The sequence below is a fragment of the Netta rufina genome (genome assembly GCF_964035555.1).
Source record: "Netta rufina genome assembly, chromosome: 6".
Classification (NCBI taxonomy): domain Eukaryota; kingdom Metazoa; phylum Chordata; class Aves; order Anseriformes; family Anatidae; genus Netta; species Netta rufina.
Genome location: NC_140129.1, coordinates 26,067,430 through 26,081,575, shown reverse-complemented (window position 1 = coordinate 26,081,575; position 14,146 = coordinate 26,067,430). Strand labels below are relative to the sequence as shown.

The 14,146-nt window shown below is 45.4% G+C and overlaps 1 protein-coding gene across 1 annotated transcript in view; it reads left to right on the top strand.

The window, feature by feature from the left end:
* Positions 1-379: 379 nt before the first annotated feature.
* SLC15A2 (solute carrier family 15 member 2) overlaps positions 380-14,146 on the top strand; it is a gene marked incomplete at both ends in the record, with an annotated part of 36,857 nt that continues 23,090 nt past the window's right edge. Inside the window, 6 exons of the mRNA XM_084288636.1 lie at positions 380-511; positions 3,795-3,882; positions 4,498-4,639; positions 6,242-6,334; positions 7,457-7,556; positions 12,602-12,692. Coding sequence (XP_084144762.1) covers positions 380-511; positions 3,795-3,882; positions 4,498-4,639; positions 6,242-6,334; positions 7,457-7,556; positions 12,602-12,692 — 646 coding nt within the window. The remainder of the gene's footprint in view (positions 512-3,794; positions 3,883-4,497; positions 4,640-6,241; positions 6,335-7,456; positions 7,557-12,601; positions 12,693-14,146) is intronic.

The window sequence follows — 14,146 nt, the reverse complement described above, 5'->3', positions numbered from 1 at the left end:
ATTACCACGCTGGGAGGGAGATGCACGCCTCGCCCCCCAAGCTGCAGGCTCCAGAGGTGGCTGGGACTCGGGATTTTTATGCAGCTCACATCTGTTCAGCATACAGTGCTGTGCCAGGCTGATGCACGTAGGATAGCTGGTGGCATGCCAAGCACACAGGAGGTCTGTGCCACAAAGTGCTGACAGCCCCAACCTGTGAACGATTTCGGCTGCGCTCCCTGACTCTTCCTGAACTCTGCAGTTGTCTTTCCTAGCGGCATCTCCCTCCCCTTTCGGCCCTGGCTGCAGAAATGTGCTCAATTAGGGTTAACTCAAACTGAATCAAACTTCATGCCTGAGGTTGGAAATCTTCCCAGTCAACTCACCACAGCCACATAGCATGGTGGGAGACAAGGCGAGAGGGGAGATGAACGCTTTTCAGAGAAACGAATCCAAGGAAACTTTGTTCACTTTTATTTCTGCAGGAGATGATCCCCCCAAAGGAGATTTCCCTGTTCAGAAAAAATCCCCGGTGAGTGTTACAGCTGGTCTCCTTTTCTTTGCTTTCTGCTCAGCTTGCTCTAAACATTGCAAGATCTCTCTGTTCTTTCCTCTTTTGTGCTCTAGCTAGAGACAAACACCCTTTCTTGCAGAGAGTTGAAATAAGCATTAGCAACTCAAGGCAAAAATCCCTCCACTAACCTGATTAAGTTAAGAAAGGACAGCTTAAAGGGGAAAAAATGAGCTGTCTGTGTCTTTGGGAAAAAGGGTAAGGGTTTTCGCTGCTGCCTTTTTCCTAAATGCTCCTTTCCTTGTGGGAAAAGACTTCCTGCAGTGAAGTGAAGGGGGTGTTGTGAGTTGGAGGGAGGGAACTGGGCTGTGCGTTTGCTTAGTTTGATGAGACACACAAGGAAGAGTCCCCAGCTTCTGCCCAGCAGAAGGAAGGACAGGGACGGAGGACAGGCCACTGATGCCTGTGCCAGATCTTCAGGTTTGCAGCTTTGGCTGTGAGCTAGAGCCAGATTCAGCTCCTTGTTCTCTTATCTTGTAGCTTTGATGTTTGTTTAGACTCTCAGGCTAATTCTGGTTGGGTGCTTGGCCTTAAAATACTGTACGCTGCATTGGTCTGGGGAAGAAAAGGGCTCATTCTGCACCTGCTTTGATTTGCAGAACTATGTGGTAATACTTGCTGTTGCAGTCAGTCATGTCATTAGCAAGCCAAATCTTGAGCTCACAACGTGAAGTAGTGTGCAGACAGTAACTATCTGCTATCCACAGCTCCTTAGTTCCCTTTTGCAGCGAGCCAGCAGGAGTGAGGGGTGAAAACAAATATCTGCTGGCACTTTAAATGACCTTTTTTTTTTTTTTTTTCCCCTCGAAGACACAGACTATCAACTTCCACAGTATCCTTAAGAGCTCCGTAATCCCTCAGATCCCAGGTTTACCGCAGTTAGCTAGGCACAGCACAGTACCTGTGTGCTCCCGAATCCAGGCTTAGCCTCTTTGCTTTTGCTGGGGCTTTCTGCTGAGCAAGGTCCTTCTCTGCAAAAGCCAGCATACCGCGTCCGGCTCTCGTCATGGATGAAGGCCGCCCACTTTTGGATGTCCAGGCAGGCCATAGGCAGGTCAGTGATACAGCAAAGTGATTACCCCAGGGATTCTGCGTGTGCCGATGCTGTCTCATGGCGTACAGGCCAGGTGGAAGTATCCCTGCTTGTCAGCCCCTTGCTCTGTGCTTGTAAGCAATTACTCAAGGTGCTGGCTCAGGCACTTGGGCAGGTTTGGCTGGGAAGTCACTGCCTCCTGCTCTCCTTTCCCTGCTTGCCCCTATCCATCGTTTCGAGGTGCCTGTCCCAGAGCAGGAGTGGCTGGAGTGGTTTTCTGTCGCTGCAGGTCACAGCGAGGCACGTGGTGCCTTCTCCTCTTGGAGCTGAATCCAGCAGGGCTTGTGCCTCGGGTGTCAAGCGGTGAGCTCAGGCAGCAGCGACCCCGACATCTGGCTGCCTTGGGTTTGTAGTCACACTCTGCATCTCCATCAAATGATATTAAATCTCATGAGTACTGAGAGAGAGGGCTGTGAAACAGAGGAAGAAAAAATATCCCCGGTATATCATTTTACTTCCAAGTTCAAAAAATGCCTCCAAGCACCCACAGGAAATATTCGCCCCTTACAGCTTTTCCTCTTTATTATGAAGAGCTTGTTGGAGAAAGGTACTCTGTGTGTGTCTGTTTCTGTGTTTGTGCATTTGCAGCTTATATACGCTACCGTTTTTAGGCTGGTCTCAAAGCAGGAGGCCCCAGTGCAGTTTCCAAGGGAGCCCACTCTGTCTTACAAGCCATATGTTGAGCACGATGGTTTCAGCATAAATAATAAATGAAATGGATAATTACATATTTATTCAAGTAAAGCAAAGAAGCCAAGGATTTCTTTATAAAAAGGCATTCCAGAAATAGTGAGAGAAAAATATCTCAGAAAAGGACAAAAATATTTGTCTTTAGAAATGCTGGGTTAAGTAATGGAAAGTGGGTTTTGGTTAGGGGTGTTGGTTTTTCTGCAGGCAGCCAGCCTCTTCTCTTCTGTGGCTCTTCTGTAGTCTCGAGCAAGACAGCATCATTACCTAGAGTCTTGTAACCTCGATGCCATTGCTTGGGAAATCCAAATAAACTTAGATCTAGTGGTGGAATTAACCTGAATAAACATATCTCTTTTCTTATCTCTATTTGCACTTGGGGCTCTGGGAAGTGCTACAGGAATTCATTATTTCTGACACGAGGCACAGAAATGCATATGAAGGGTTCATCTCACTTCACAGGCCCACACCATGGCTGTTTAAAAACATGGATAAAAACGCAGCTGGTAATCTCACACCCACCTCATCCCGCACCCTGTGCAGGGCCAGCCTGTCTCCTCCCCTGGCTGGCAGGGCTGGGCAGTGCTGTGAAATCCTGCTCTCCCTGCGGCGAGGCAGCAGAGTTAAGCAGCTTCCAGCAGCTCCCAGCTGCTTAGCTGGGACTGCCGGGGGGCAGCAAGAGGGCTGGGGGCCCGCACAAGGTCGTGCTAAGACTCTGCTGTCCAAATGCTGAGTATTTCACTCGGAAAGTTCTGATTTTAGCTGGAGAAAAGTTGGATTCGGTGGGAGAGTGGCCAGGCTCAGACAGGTTTGAGAAGCCTGTAGCTGCTTTGTTTAAATTTTGATTAATAAATTGAATTATCCATAACTATGCCGGCATTCTTAGAATATGCAATAGAGGCTGCAGCTGATGCTCTGCCTCAGGGAACGTGGTGGCACAGTTTGATGTGACGGGGTGCAGACACTGAGGGCAGTGGTCGCAGGGGAAGGAGCAGCTGCAGGTGGGAGCAGGCAGCAGCTCCCTGGGCGCTGCCAGCTGCTGAAGCAAGGCCTGGTGCGAGGAGGGGCAGCTTTTGGGGGGAGGACAGTAGCTCCGTGTGAAGTGTAGGAAGAAAAGACATCTGAAGGTGGTGTTGCATCTCAGTGGGGTTTTGTATTGCAGCAGAGAGGTGGTAGGACCCTTCCGCTGGAGCTGCAAGCATGGGGGCACTAGCTGGTGGTCTGTGAGTCCCCATGGGCTTCCTTACCAGGCCATCACCAGTCAGGCTGATTCACTGGGGAGCCCTGACCAAAGCAAGACAGCTGTGGGGTCTCCTCACACCTGTGAAGATTGAGGAGACCCATCCCATGGGCCATACAGACAGCAGTGAGCACTTGGGTTTGGGACTGGCCTCCTCTCTGCTGCCCAGGCACTGTGGGTAAAAGCTTTCACAAGGCTGATGCTTTCTGGTTTGTTTCCTGCAGAAACTCTGTGGTTCCAACTACCCCCTGAGCATTGCCTTCATTGTGGTGAACGAGTTCTGCGAGCGCTTCTCCTACTATGGCATGAGAGGTATGTGGCCATGTCTAGGAAGAGACTTGTGCGTCGCTGGGCTTTTGTACACACCAGCCTGGTGTTCCGGGATTGTGCTGTATGTGGTCATGGTTGTCTTTCAAAGTAAATTGGTATTTTGGGATGCAGGCATGAACAATGTGCCCTAACATGGAAGCTAAACCTGCTCAAAGCAGCAGTAGTGACTGCAGACCTCCAGTGTCACTTCCCATTTAATTTTTGATATGATTTTCTGTCTTGAATGTGGTTTTCCAGTGTGTGATGTGTTACAGTTGTGTGCAGAGTGTTGGAGGACTGAATCATACAGGCACATAATTTGCAAATAGAAAAAACGCATAAACAGAACTACAGGTTAGGGTAGGATAAGATAGAAAATATAATTTCCAGCTAAACATAAATGTTTATGAGCAAAGAAAGCCTGGTACTGGCATATCTCATTTGAGCATTTCTGTGTCAGGGATTATGAGGAACAGGTCTGAAAGCACAGATCTTTCCACAACAGTGCTCGTAGCTGCTACACAAATCAGTGTTTTTCTTGTCACTGTGATGTAGTTTCCTGCTTACCTGCAGAGATGCACATTAATTACCTGATGTGGTCTGTTTGCTTCCTTTTAGCTGTCCTGACGCTGTATTTCATAAGCTTCTTCCACTGGGATGAGAATCTCTCCACTGCTGTGTACCATGCCTTTTCCGCTCTCTGTTATTTCACACCTGTCATTGGAGCCATCATGGCAGACTCGTGGCTGGGAAAATACAAGTAAGTAAAGTCATGTCTCTAATTCATACAGGATACATCCACACCATGCAGTCTGCACAAGGTTCAGTGCTGCATGTGCTCCTAGTTTTGAGCTTGCCCAGGGTGCGGCGAAGACGTGCTTACAAAGGTCAACTCCTCTGTGTTAAAGGATGAACAGCTGAGCTGTTTGCTCACACTGTTCTGTGCTCCTCTTTTTCCCAAGGACCAACGGGCAACAAAGTTCAAACAAATTAAATCACCCCAGGTTCCTCCACCCTCCTTCCCCACGCACCTCAAGGAAGCTAAGGTGTAGTGGTTAACCCTCAGCTTAATGAGATCTGTTGCTGAGACAGACTCAAGGATGGTGAGGAAGCAGTGTCATCTTCTGGATCTAGTGGTCTCAGATGCAATGGCACTAATTGTACCCACTTACTTATGCTTTCTCAGCACAGGGGATGTATGAATGCACACATTTTTTGTCCCAGAGTAACCCAGGTTCATTCAAACCATCTCCCTTAGCACATAATCAGGTAAACTCTCCCTCAGAAAATCAAGGAGTCCTCCCTTAGCCTGATAAGTTGTGGGACCATCATCTGCCCAGAGTGGTGGTGAGCAGCTGGTTGCAGGACATTCTTTCCTTGGCACTGTCTGTTCGCTGCCTGAGGAGTCTTGCTGTCAGAGTGATGAAGTGCAGCTGAACCTTTCTCTATAGGACTAAGTGCGTCTGGCAGGAGAGCCTCAACATGGAAAAAAAAACAGCTGCAATCTGCCTTTTCAGCAGAGAGCTTTTAAAGGGACATCAATATTCTTCTTTCTTTGTGCTCAATTTTAGTCATTCTCCTGTCCTTTAGAATGAAAAAACAAACAAAAACAATTGGGAATTTTATTAACTTTATTGTTTGAGGTTTCACCTAGCAATGTTCGTTGCTTTTTGAGGGTATTTATCTTGCAGCAGGATGATGTGAGAAGATAAATCATTATGCAGATTTTTGTGCATTAGATAAGAGACTTCCCTATGTCTTAATGGGTGTTGGCTTTTACTGTAGTAGCTGGGCCTGGCCAATGCCAAGGACAGGATAACAGATTAGAGGGGCTTTTAGGAATGATGTGCTGTGGCTCTAAGTTAGCTGTTGCAGCCAGGGTCTGGATGTGTCAAGGATCACATCTGTGCCACTAGTTTGGATGTGGCAGTCAGGCGGGTTGAGTGTGGGCAACAGACCCTACAGATGCCTTCCAGTGTAGGGATTCAGTTAAGTGCATGCTACAAACTGCCTGTTAGTAGTAGTCTGGAAAATGAGTTGGACTTGAGCAGTGCTTGCCTACTTGCAATCTATTTGCGTGATAAGACTGGAATGTTTTTAGTTTATTATGCCCAGCAACCTCTGCAAAGAAAATAGGGTCTCTCCCTCCTTAATCTCAGCCCATTTGACTATCTCTTTCTTCCATTGTGCTCAGTGCTGACACAGAAGAGTTATAGGTGTCTGCGATACCAGAGATATGGACAAAGCAGTTCCTTGTGCATCTGCCAAGTAGCCCTTCCATATCAGGAAGCACAGGCACACTCTGTTTTCAGATCATACATCACCCAGCACCTTCAGTCACTGCTGTTTGCTTTGTTCACAGGACAATCATCTACCTCTCCATTGTGTATGTGGTTGGCCATCTGATCAAGTCCGTGGGTGCAATTCCATCCCTGGGCACCCAGGTTGTTCATGTGTAAGTAGCTGTCAAAGCCATAACGCTGTAGGAGGTTGCAGTGGTAGGTGGTTGACCCAGGACTGTCATTTGTTTCACCTCCATGAGGACAGCAGTCTGGGGACCATGCATGGGTTGCTCTTATCAGGGAAGGGTTTGGGATGTCTGAATAAGCAGAAGAGGGTGTTCAGAGTGAGAATGCAGCAGGAGGAGTTGGAAAACACCGCTGAGACCGAGCCCTTTGACACAGGGACTTTTGACCATGCCTGTCTGCTACACCGTGCTACTGGAGTTTGGTTTCTTCCATCCAGCTTCCTACACCAGCCTCCTTCCTCCCTCATTTTCTCATCAGTACTGGTGCTCAGCCCAGCAAGGTCCCCTTGTGTGCATGGGAACACAAAGCCCTAAATACACATTTTCTGATGTGTGACAGAGGAAAGGTCTGTCGCCTCCAGGGTGCTGCCCTTCTTGCCCTCTAGATTCCAAACCGATAGGAATTTCAGAGTAGTTCTCCAGCTGGTGTCTCTGAAACCACCGTGCTGTTTTTGCCTAGGTACTCGGGGCTCTAAAAATACGCGCATGCAAGCAGGAGCTTCTGGTTTACAGAGCAGCTTTTCTTTTTTCTTTTGTCCCAGACCTGACGCTTGGTCCCATACAGACATTGCTGTCGGGCCAACAATGGGATTTTGAGGAGCACTGGGAGGTGGAAAGCACCCAACAGTCTAATTCAAACAGTTTTGCTTCAGTTATTCAAACTGGAAGTCCTATATGCAAAGGCTTTGTTTTTCTTTTTTTTTTTTTTTCCTTTTTTTTCTTTTCCTCAATTGATCTCTGTAATCTTTTGTTCTCAGATGAGTGAAAAATAATCCCTTGATTCTTCAATGTCTGCTACGTCCACTGGGCCTTGGAACAGTACGACACTGACAAAAACGTTTTGGTTAATTGACTGATACTGAATACAAAAATGAGGATAACTAATAACTATTTTTTTATTATTATTATTTTGCTACTTAGCTTGCTTATCATCACTGCTGATGTGCAAAAGACAGTGATATCAGAGGAATTGTGGTTGGGTGACTCTAACATGCTCTCCTAAGCACTGGAAAGGTTCTGCAATGGTGTTGTTTTTGTTCTTGCATGAAGGGTCCTGTCTATGGTTGGTCTGTTTTTGATCGCCCTCGGAACGGGAGGTATCAAGCCCTGTGTCTCTGCATTTGGTGGGGACCAGTTTGAAGAGGAACATGTAAGACTTCATTTATTTCCTAAACTCTGCAGTGTCTGGTTACTTCATGAGGATGTTCTTGCGATCAGATTCTTTTGTATTAGAATAAGGTCCCATTTGCTAGGAAAAGATGTAGTAAGATGGTTTGCGTGAGACTTGAAAAAATCGGGATGGTTTAGAAAAGGAAAACAATAATGGAATGGGATTGATATCAGGAACAATAGGTCATAACTGCATCAAATAATCCAAATGTTAATTGGATGTCAGAGTATTTGGAAGATCCTGTATGGCACAGCATGGAAAGGTAGCTATTTCAGAACCAGCTTAACAGGTGTGATTATAACACACTGCAGTGCAACACGTCAGATGAAAGAGAAAGTTGTATCACCAGGCTCTGTGCTTTCCTGGGAATTTTCCCTCAAAACAGGCACCAGTCATAGTCTGTCTTAGATGTTTTTCAGAAAGAACTGCAGAAAATTGTAGCCTTTCAAAGAGTTTTAGTACCAAGTGTAGCCAGAATGTTTTCTAGTTGTTCCAGAATGGAAAGTTCTGAAGAGCTGGGAAACTGTCTGTACTGGATCCTGTTAATGGTAATCCAGTTGCTTTATATCCTCATTCTCCATCACGAGTGTTTAGCCCCGGCCCTCACGTCCTGTAACCACCAGGAAGAATGTTGAGCTTGAAGAAGTGAAGTGCGTCAGAAAGTACTACTGCAAGGCAAAAAGCATCATTTTCAGATTGACCTGAAATTAAACACTTAGATTTATGTTGATCTAACACACAAAAATTTCAGTTTTCTCAAAGACAGTATTCAGATCAACGTGTTCTGTGAATGGCATGAGTCTCAGAAGGTCTCTGCTACAAGGAAGAAAATAAGTGTTTGAGTCTGACAAACAGCCTTTTAAAATCAATAAGGATTATTTAGGATTGACAATAGGAAAAGAATTCCAGAAATAGGTCAAGAAAAGTACTGAGAAGGACTGGGACCTTTGGAAGATGGAAATCTCTGTCAGCAGAGGCATTGAATAAGGACACTAGAATAATGGTCTGTCAGGAAAGGCACTAGTGGAGCTGGATAAGGGATGGCCCCTTGGCCTTGGACAAGGGATGGGAGCTCTGTAGGGCAGTTTGTTGTTTGTCTATTGCAATGTCCCAGCATGTAGTCAGCATTTAACGAATAAATAAAACAGACCAGAATGACAGTTTCAAAATGTGGAGAAGCCTTGTTCTTTCTGCACATGAACTCTGTCATACTAAAGTGATGAAGCTTATGGTTGAATAATAAGGGGTAACAAAACCCAGTATGTTTCATGGTCACTTTTTCAAAGCAGATCCTTCTGCAGGAGGGCCCATCCTGTGCTGTCCATCAGCCCTGGTGCTTTAAAGGATGCTTTGGAAGAGGGAGCAGCAATCAGCTGGTGGTCACCAGCCTCCTCAGTCTCCAGAAGCAGGCTGGCAGTACAGCACATGTGCTCTGGGAAAATGCTGCGTGCATACCAGCATGTGGGCATCCCAGCTCGCAGCGCTAATAGCTGTCCCAAAAGGATTGTAACAGGTGTTACAGCAGCATCTTCAGAAGTGCTACTTCTATGAATATTAATGATTAATAATGTTTATCCAGCATCTTTCAATTACCACCTAATTACAGTATGATAATATGTACCACTTATCTTCAGAGTGTTTTATAGACTTCAGCTAATGAATCTCAGCACCTCAGTCAGGCACAGGATGTTATTATCCCGAATTTACAGTCACAACTGAGTTACAGAGAAAAACCTGAATTGCCTGTGGTTGTGTGGGACTGTGCCCATTCTCCAGCAGTCAGACTACACCTCTCCAACAAATTTATCAAACGCTGAGGCTCAGACATTCCTCTGTGTGTTGCCTTCAAGGGAAACTAATTTAGAAAAAGAAAACTGTAAAAAACCTTCTGATAAGGACAATATGTTCTGCTCTATTCATTCTTTGCAGAAAAGAAAGTTTGTATTTTACCATTTTGAAATTACTTTACCTTTCAGAAGAAAAAAAGGTTTTATGCTGTGCAATAGGAAATTTAAGTCTTTAAAATAGGAATGAGAAGTTTTGATTTTGTAAGGGATGGAAGGTTTGGGGCCAACCAGAATGCTTTTCTCCCCTCCAGAGTGTTGTTCTGGAACACTTCCTATGTCTTTCATCTTCTGCTCCAGGTAGGGTGAAATAATGAAATGAAGAATTTGATTCCCCCTCAGTTTTCAGGACACCAATAAACTTCAGCTGAACCCTTAACTGCACAGGCTTAGTTGCTCAATCTGGAAAGTAGGGATGTGGTCGTTCTGTGTATAAAATTAATAAATAAATTGCCCCTGCAGTTCCCACATAGAGACAAATTTAGGTTTTGAGGCAAATGTGCACCATTAGTCTGGTTTTCTTTAGAGTACTTTGTAAATTCTTGGATCTGCCAGTTTGAGAACCATGCTACTACAAGCAGTGATGGAGACTGATACAGCAGGAGATCAGATAGGGAAAGCAGATTTATCTGCAGGAGATTTCCAAGCATTTTTGTCTATAGGATTAGCAGTCCAGGCTAAGAATGCTTAAACAAAATTGTATTTATTATATGATATATAAATGCACAGGCTGCTGTGTCTATTAATTAAAGGCCAAAGCTGCTTTCAAACAGTGTGGTATGGTTTTTAAGGTACTAAATAGCTTTCTCTTTGTTTCTTTCTTTTCTTTTTTTTTTTTTTTTTTTCTCCTTCCCTGTTGCCAAGGAGATCAGGATTATCATACACGGTACCTTTTCCTCAAATTAGCTAATCCAAATCATGTTACTAATGTATGTCTGCTCCAAAGATTAAGAAAGTAAGGAAGGAATTTGGGTGTAATTTACAAGCTGCTAGGTCGTTAGTTTTGTACTCACTTCTGCTTCTCTGACCATTTTTTCCATCTCTGGAATTTGTAAATGTGTGAAATAAGATGCCCCAAGTCACTGTCCTCTTATCAGCACTCTGGTTTTGGTAATGGTTGCTCTAGACTTTATCACATCGAGAGCCGTGTGCTTGAGTCTTGCTTAGCTCTCAGAAATCCTGAGTTCAGATATGAGGGGTTATAGATATGTCATAATAATTTGAATAGAAGAGGTCAGGACTGAGGACCCTTCTGCAGTACCCATATCAAGCCACAGCAGGGCTGTTCTGTGACTGGGAGAGTTTGTTGAGGCTACCGATTTTTCTGGATTTCTTTATGGTGACAAATAACTAGTCACAGAGGTAGAATGAAGAAGAAAAATTACTTTTATTAGCTTAGCAGTAGAAAACAGCAGGTAACCAAAAATTTTGTTGAGGACAGAAATGGAATTTAGGAGGCAGTAAGATTCATTGCTGTTTGCTGTTCACCATAGAAACAAGAGATAATGATTGTAAGGCCTACCAGTTCCTTAATCCAGGATAAATCACTTCTGAGTGACGTATGGATTAGATTTTGAGATGTGCTAGGAAATAAAATCCTGCAAGAGCCAAAAACTCAAGTTGATGGGATCTTCATAACTGTGCTGGGGCAAGACAAAAAGCCCTTCACCCAAGCCAGAGGACACCCAACATCCCTGGTGGGTGCTGGTGAGAGGTGATGGGACTCAGCGTCACCTTCCCGGTACCCACTTCACAAGGTGACATAAAGAAAGTCCTCCTGTGCTCTCCTGTCTGCCCACCTTCCCTGCAACGACCTGCTGTAATAAGAAGCTTCTTGCCAAACAAAGTGCCTGTTGGCTGCACCATGGTCATTTTGGGATCCCAGGCTTCATTCCTTATGAGATGTCCTCTTTATGTGTCTGCAATTCTTTGCATTTTCTTCTGTTTTCCAGCCTTGTGACGATTGTTGTCTAAGGGAGCAAGATGTGTTTGAAGGAGAGGAGGCAAAACCAGACCTCTGGGGATCTTCCTCACACTGAGATAAATTAATGTTTCCTGGTCAAAAACATGCTCAGGTCAGAGAGATGTGGCTCCAGGTGCCCCAAGGAGCTCTCTGCTAGGAACCAAGCCAAGTCCCAGGCAATTTGCCCACTACCATCACAGGACGTGGTGACAGCTGGGAGTGAAGCCTAAATACACGTAAAACATATCATCTGCCCGGGCGTGGGCTGTCCGTAAATGCTGGTTTCCCCAGCTCAGATGTCCAATAGCTGGTGATACAGAGGAGCGTGGTGTAGGCCAGGTTGCCTTCTCTTCTTTCTCCACTCTGCTGGCCCACCCAGGAATGGGGAGGAGGTTTAGCACTGTGGGTGCATGTATCTGTGCAGGTGTGTCTCTCCTGCAAGCAAGGAAAGACTGCTTTGGAGTGAATCCCTTCATACATTACTTCTGTGGAAAGCACCAAACTCTGCATCAAGTTTTTGAGTGCCTCCAGACTGGGAATTATGTGGGAGGCAAGAAGATCAACAGGAATCCTTTGGCTGTACAGACTGTAACATGTTACAACATCAGCTGAATTTTGAACTCTTCCTCTTGGAGTTCGACCCTCCATCAGGCTCTTGAATTTGCTTCTGTAGATTTAATTTACCCTATTAGTTTGAGGTTGACTGGCCTTAGGTTGGTAATCTCCTGCCTGTTGGCTCCCTCTCATTTGCTGCCACTCTCTCATCTATGCTGTCTTTAACAACCCCTCAGTCTATGCAGGTTTCTTTTTCTGTTATTACATAGGAAGAGAGGAGGGGAAAAAAAGAGCTCAGACATGGGAACAAATGATGAGCTTGTCAAGCCACGCCAAATTGGATTGAATTAGGTGCCAGAGGATCTGAATCATGCTACTTGCTCTGAATAAGTAAATGCTCTCCCCTTCCAATCCCACAACACTCTCCAAGCAGTGGCTTTTCTTCCGAAATGCCAAAAAGCCCCAAAGCGCCTCTTAAGTAACGTGAGCTGATTTGTGTGAGCTTTTACCAACACCTGAAGGCAAGCTTGTTTACTTAACATTTTATGCACTGCGTGTCAATATTTACCCAGCCTTCCTAACAAGAGAATTGATAGCGTTCAATTTGCAAGCCCGATGCTGTGCATTAGCCGTGACATTGATATTGTCTTCTCTTGTTTTAGACCTCGGAGAGAAGCAAGTTTTTTTCCGTCTTCTATTTATCCATTAATGCTGGAAGTTTGATCTCCACGTTTGTAACTCCTGTATTAAGAGGTCAGTGTTGATTTAGAATAAGACAATAAATTAGCTGCCCTCTGACTACTCTGCTGTGCATTGTTAGGCTCTTATGACAACTGAATGGCAGAAATTACATTATCTCTGGATTGGCCACTGTATTGCATTTACGCCTTGTTAATCCTGCCGTAGCAGCGTAACAGATTTATGGTACTAGCAGCAGACAAGTCACAAAAACCACGTTCCCAGCTGTATTTCAAAGCCAGCCTGAAGTGTAGAATTAAAATATGGGAGGTGGAAAGAACTAAATGGTCAGCTAATCCTCCTTCTGGCCAGTGAAGGATTGTTCCCTGTCTTGCCCGTAGGTAACCTGTGGATGGGAATTGATCTTTGGCATCGAGGGCAGGCACCAGGACCAAATGAGTTATCGGGGCCGGTTGTGGAGCCTCACCTTCTCCCCCCCACAGGGCACTGCTGACTGCTGAAGGACTCTGTCCTGGCACCCAGGCATGTCTGCTGGGATCTGCCTGCAAGATTGCAGCCCTGAACAATTAGCCCTGAGGACAAAGCACAGGCCTCTGCCCCACTTAAGACCTACTTTACATTCTAGCCTTGCTGCTGTTTCCTTCATTGTATTGTAGTGCCCAGAAACCAAGGGATTGGCGTGCTGTAAATACAAACCCAGAGGCAGAGGGAGGGCAGGAGGGTAGCAGGCCATAGGCAAAGGGGATGGGGACGGGGACAAAGTAGCCTTCACACTCACTAGCATTTTTTTCCTTCCATCCTGTAGCCTCCAGGAAGCTTTCTTTGTTTGGAGCGGCTATTTCATCAGACCATTCATTTCACAAGGCTGTGGGCAGTTGTGCTTTGTCTCACGTTTACAGTCCCATGTTCAGGCCAAGGCAAATGTTCCCTCTTCACAGCCAGCATTATGCTAGGGAGGGACTCTTGTTTGGTGTAGTCAGGGGGTTGATGAAAATCTGGTCCCTTTGGGACATCCAAACTCGCAGTGTACCAATAAACTAGTCGCAACATGGAAATAAGGTAGAGAGAATAGGGAAAGAGTACGTTTTCTGCTAAGCGTGAAAGCTTTTCCTGGAAAAGCAAGAAATGCTGTTCTTAGACATTTGGCAGAAGTGCAGGATATTTTTAGGTGGAGAAGTCCAACTCATTTTGCATGTCAAAAGTTCAGCGTGTCCATAAGGTCTTGCTGCCAGTTGGATCTCAGCTAATTTACTGAAAATAAGCAAATAAGTGTTAGGCACTGCACACAGCTATGCAGCTGACCATGACTGCCCAGGGACAGCAAACAGGAACAACGGAAAGCTTCATGGGTTGTTTTCCAGTTAAATGTGTTGGTTTATTTTGATCATATTTATTTGGTTTTGCTCCACATAAGATGGCAGTAATTTGTAGCCTCTGGCACACAGACCTAGACCACATGGCTGGTCTGCTGTTGGCAGTCGGTCTGCTAAACTCGTGTGGGGTGAGAA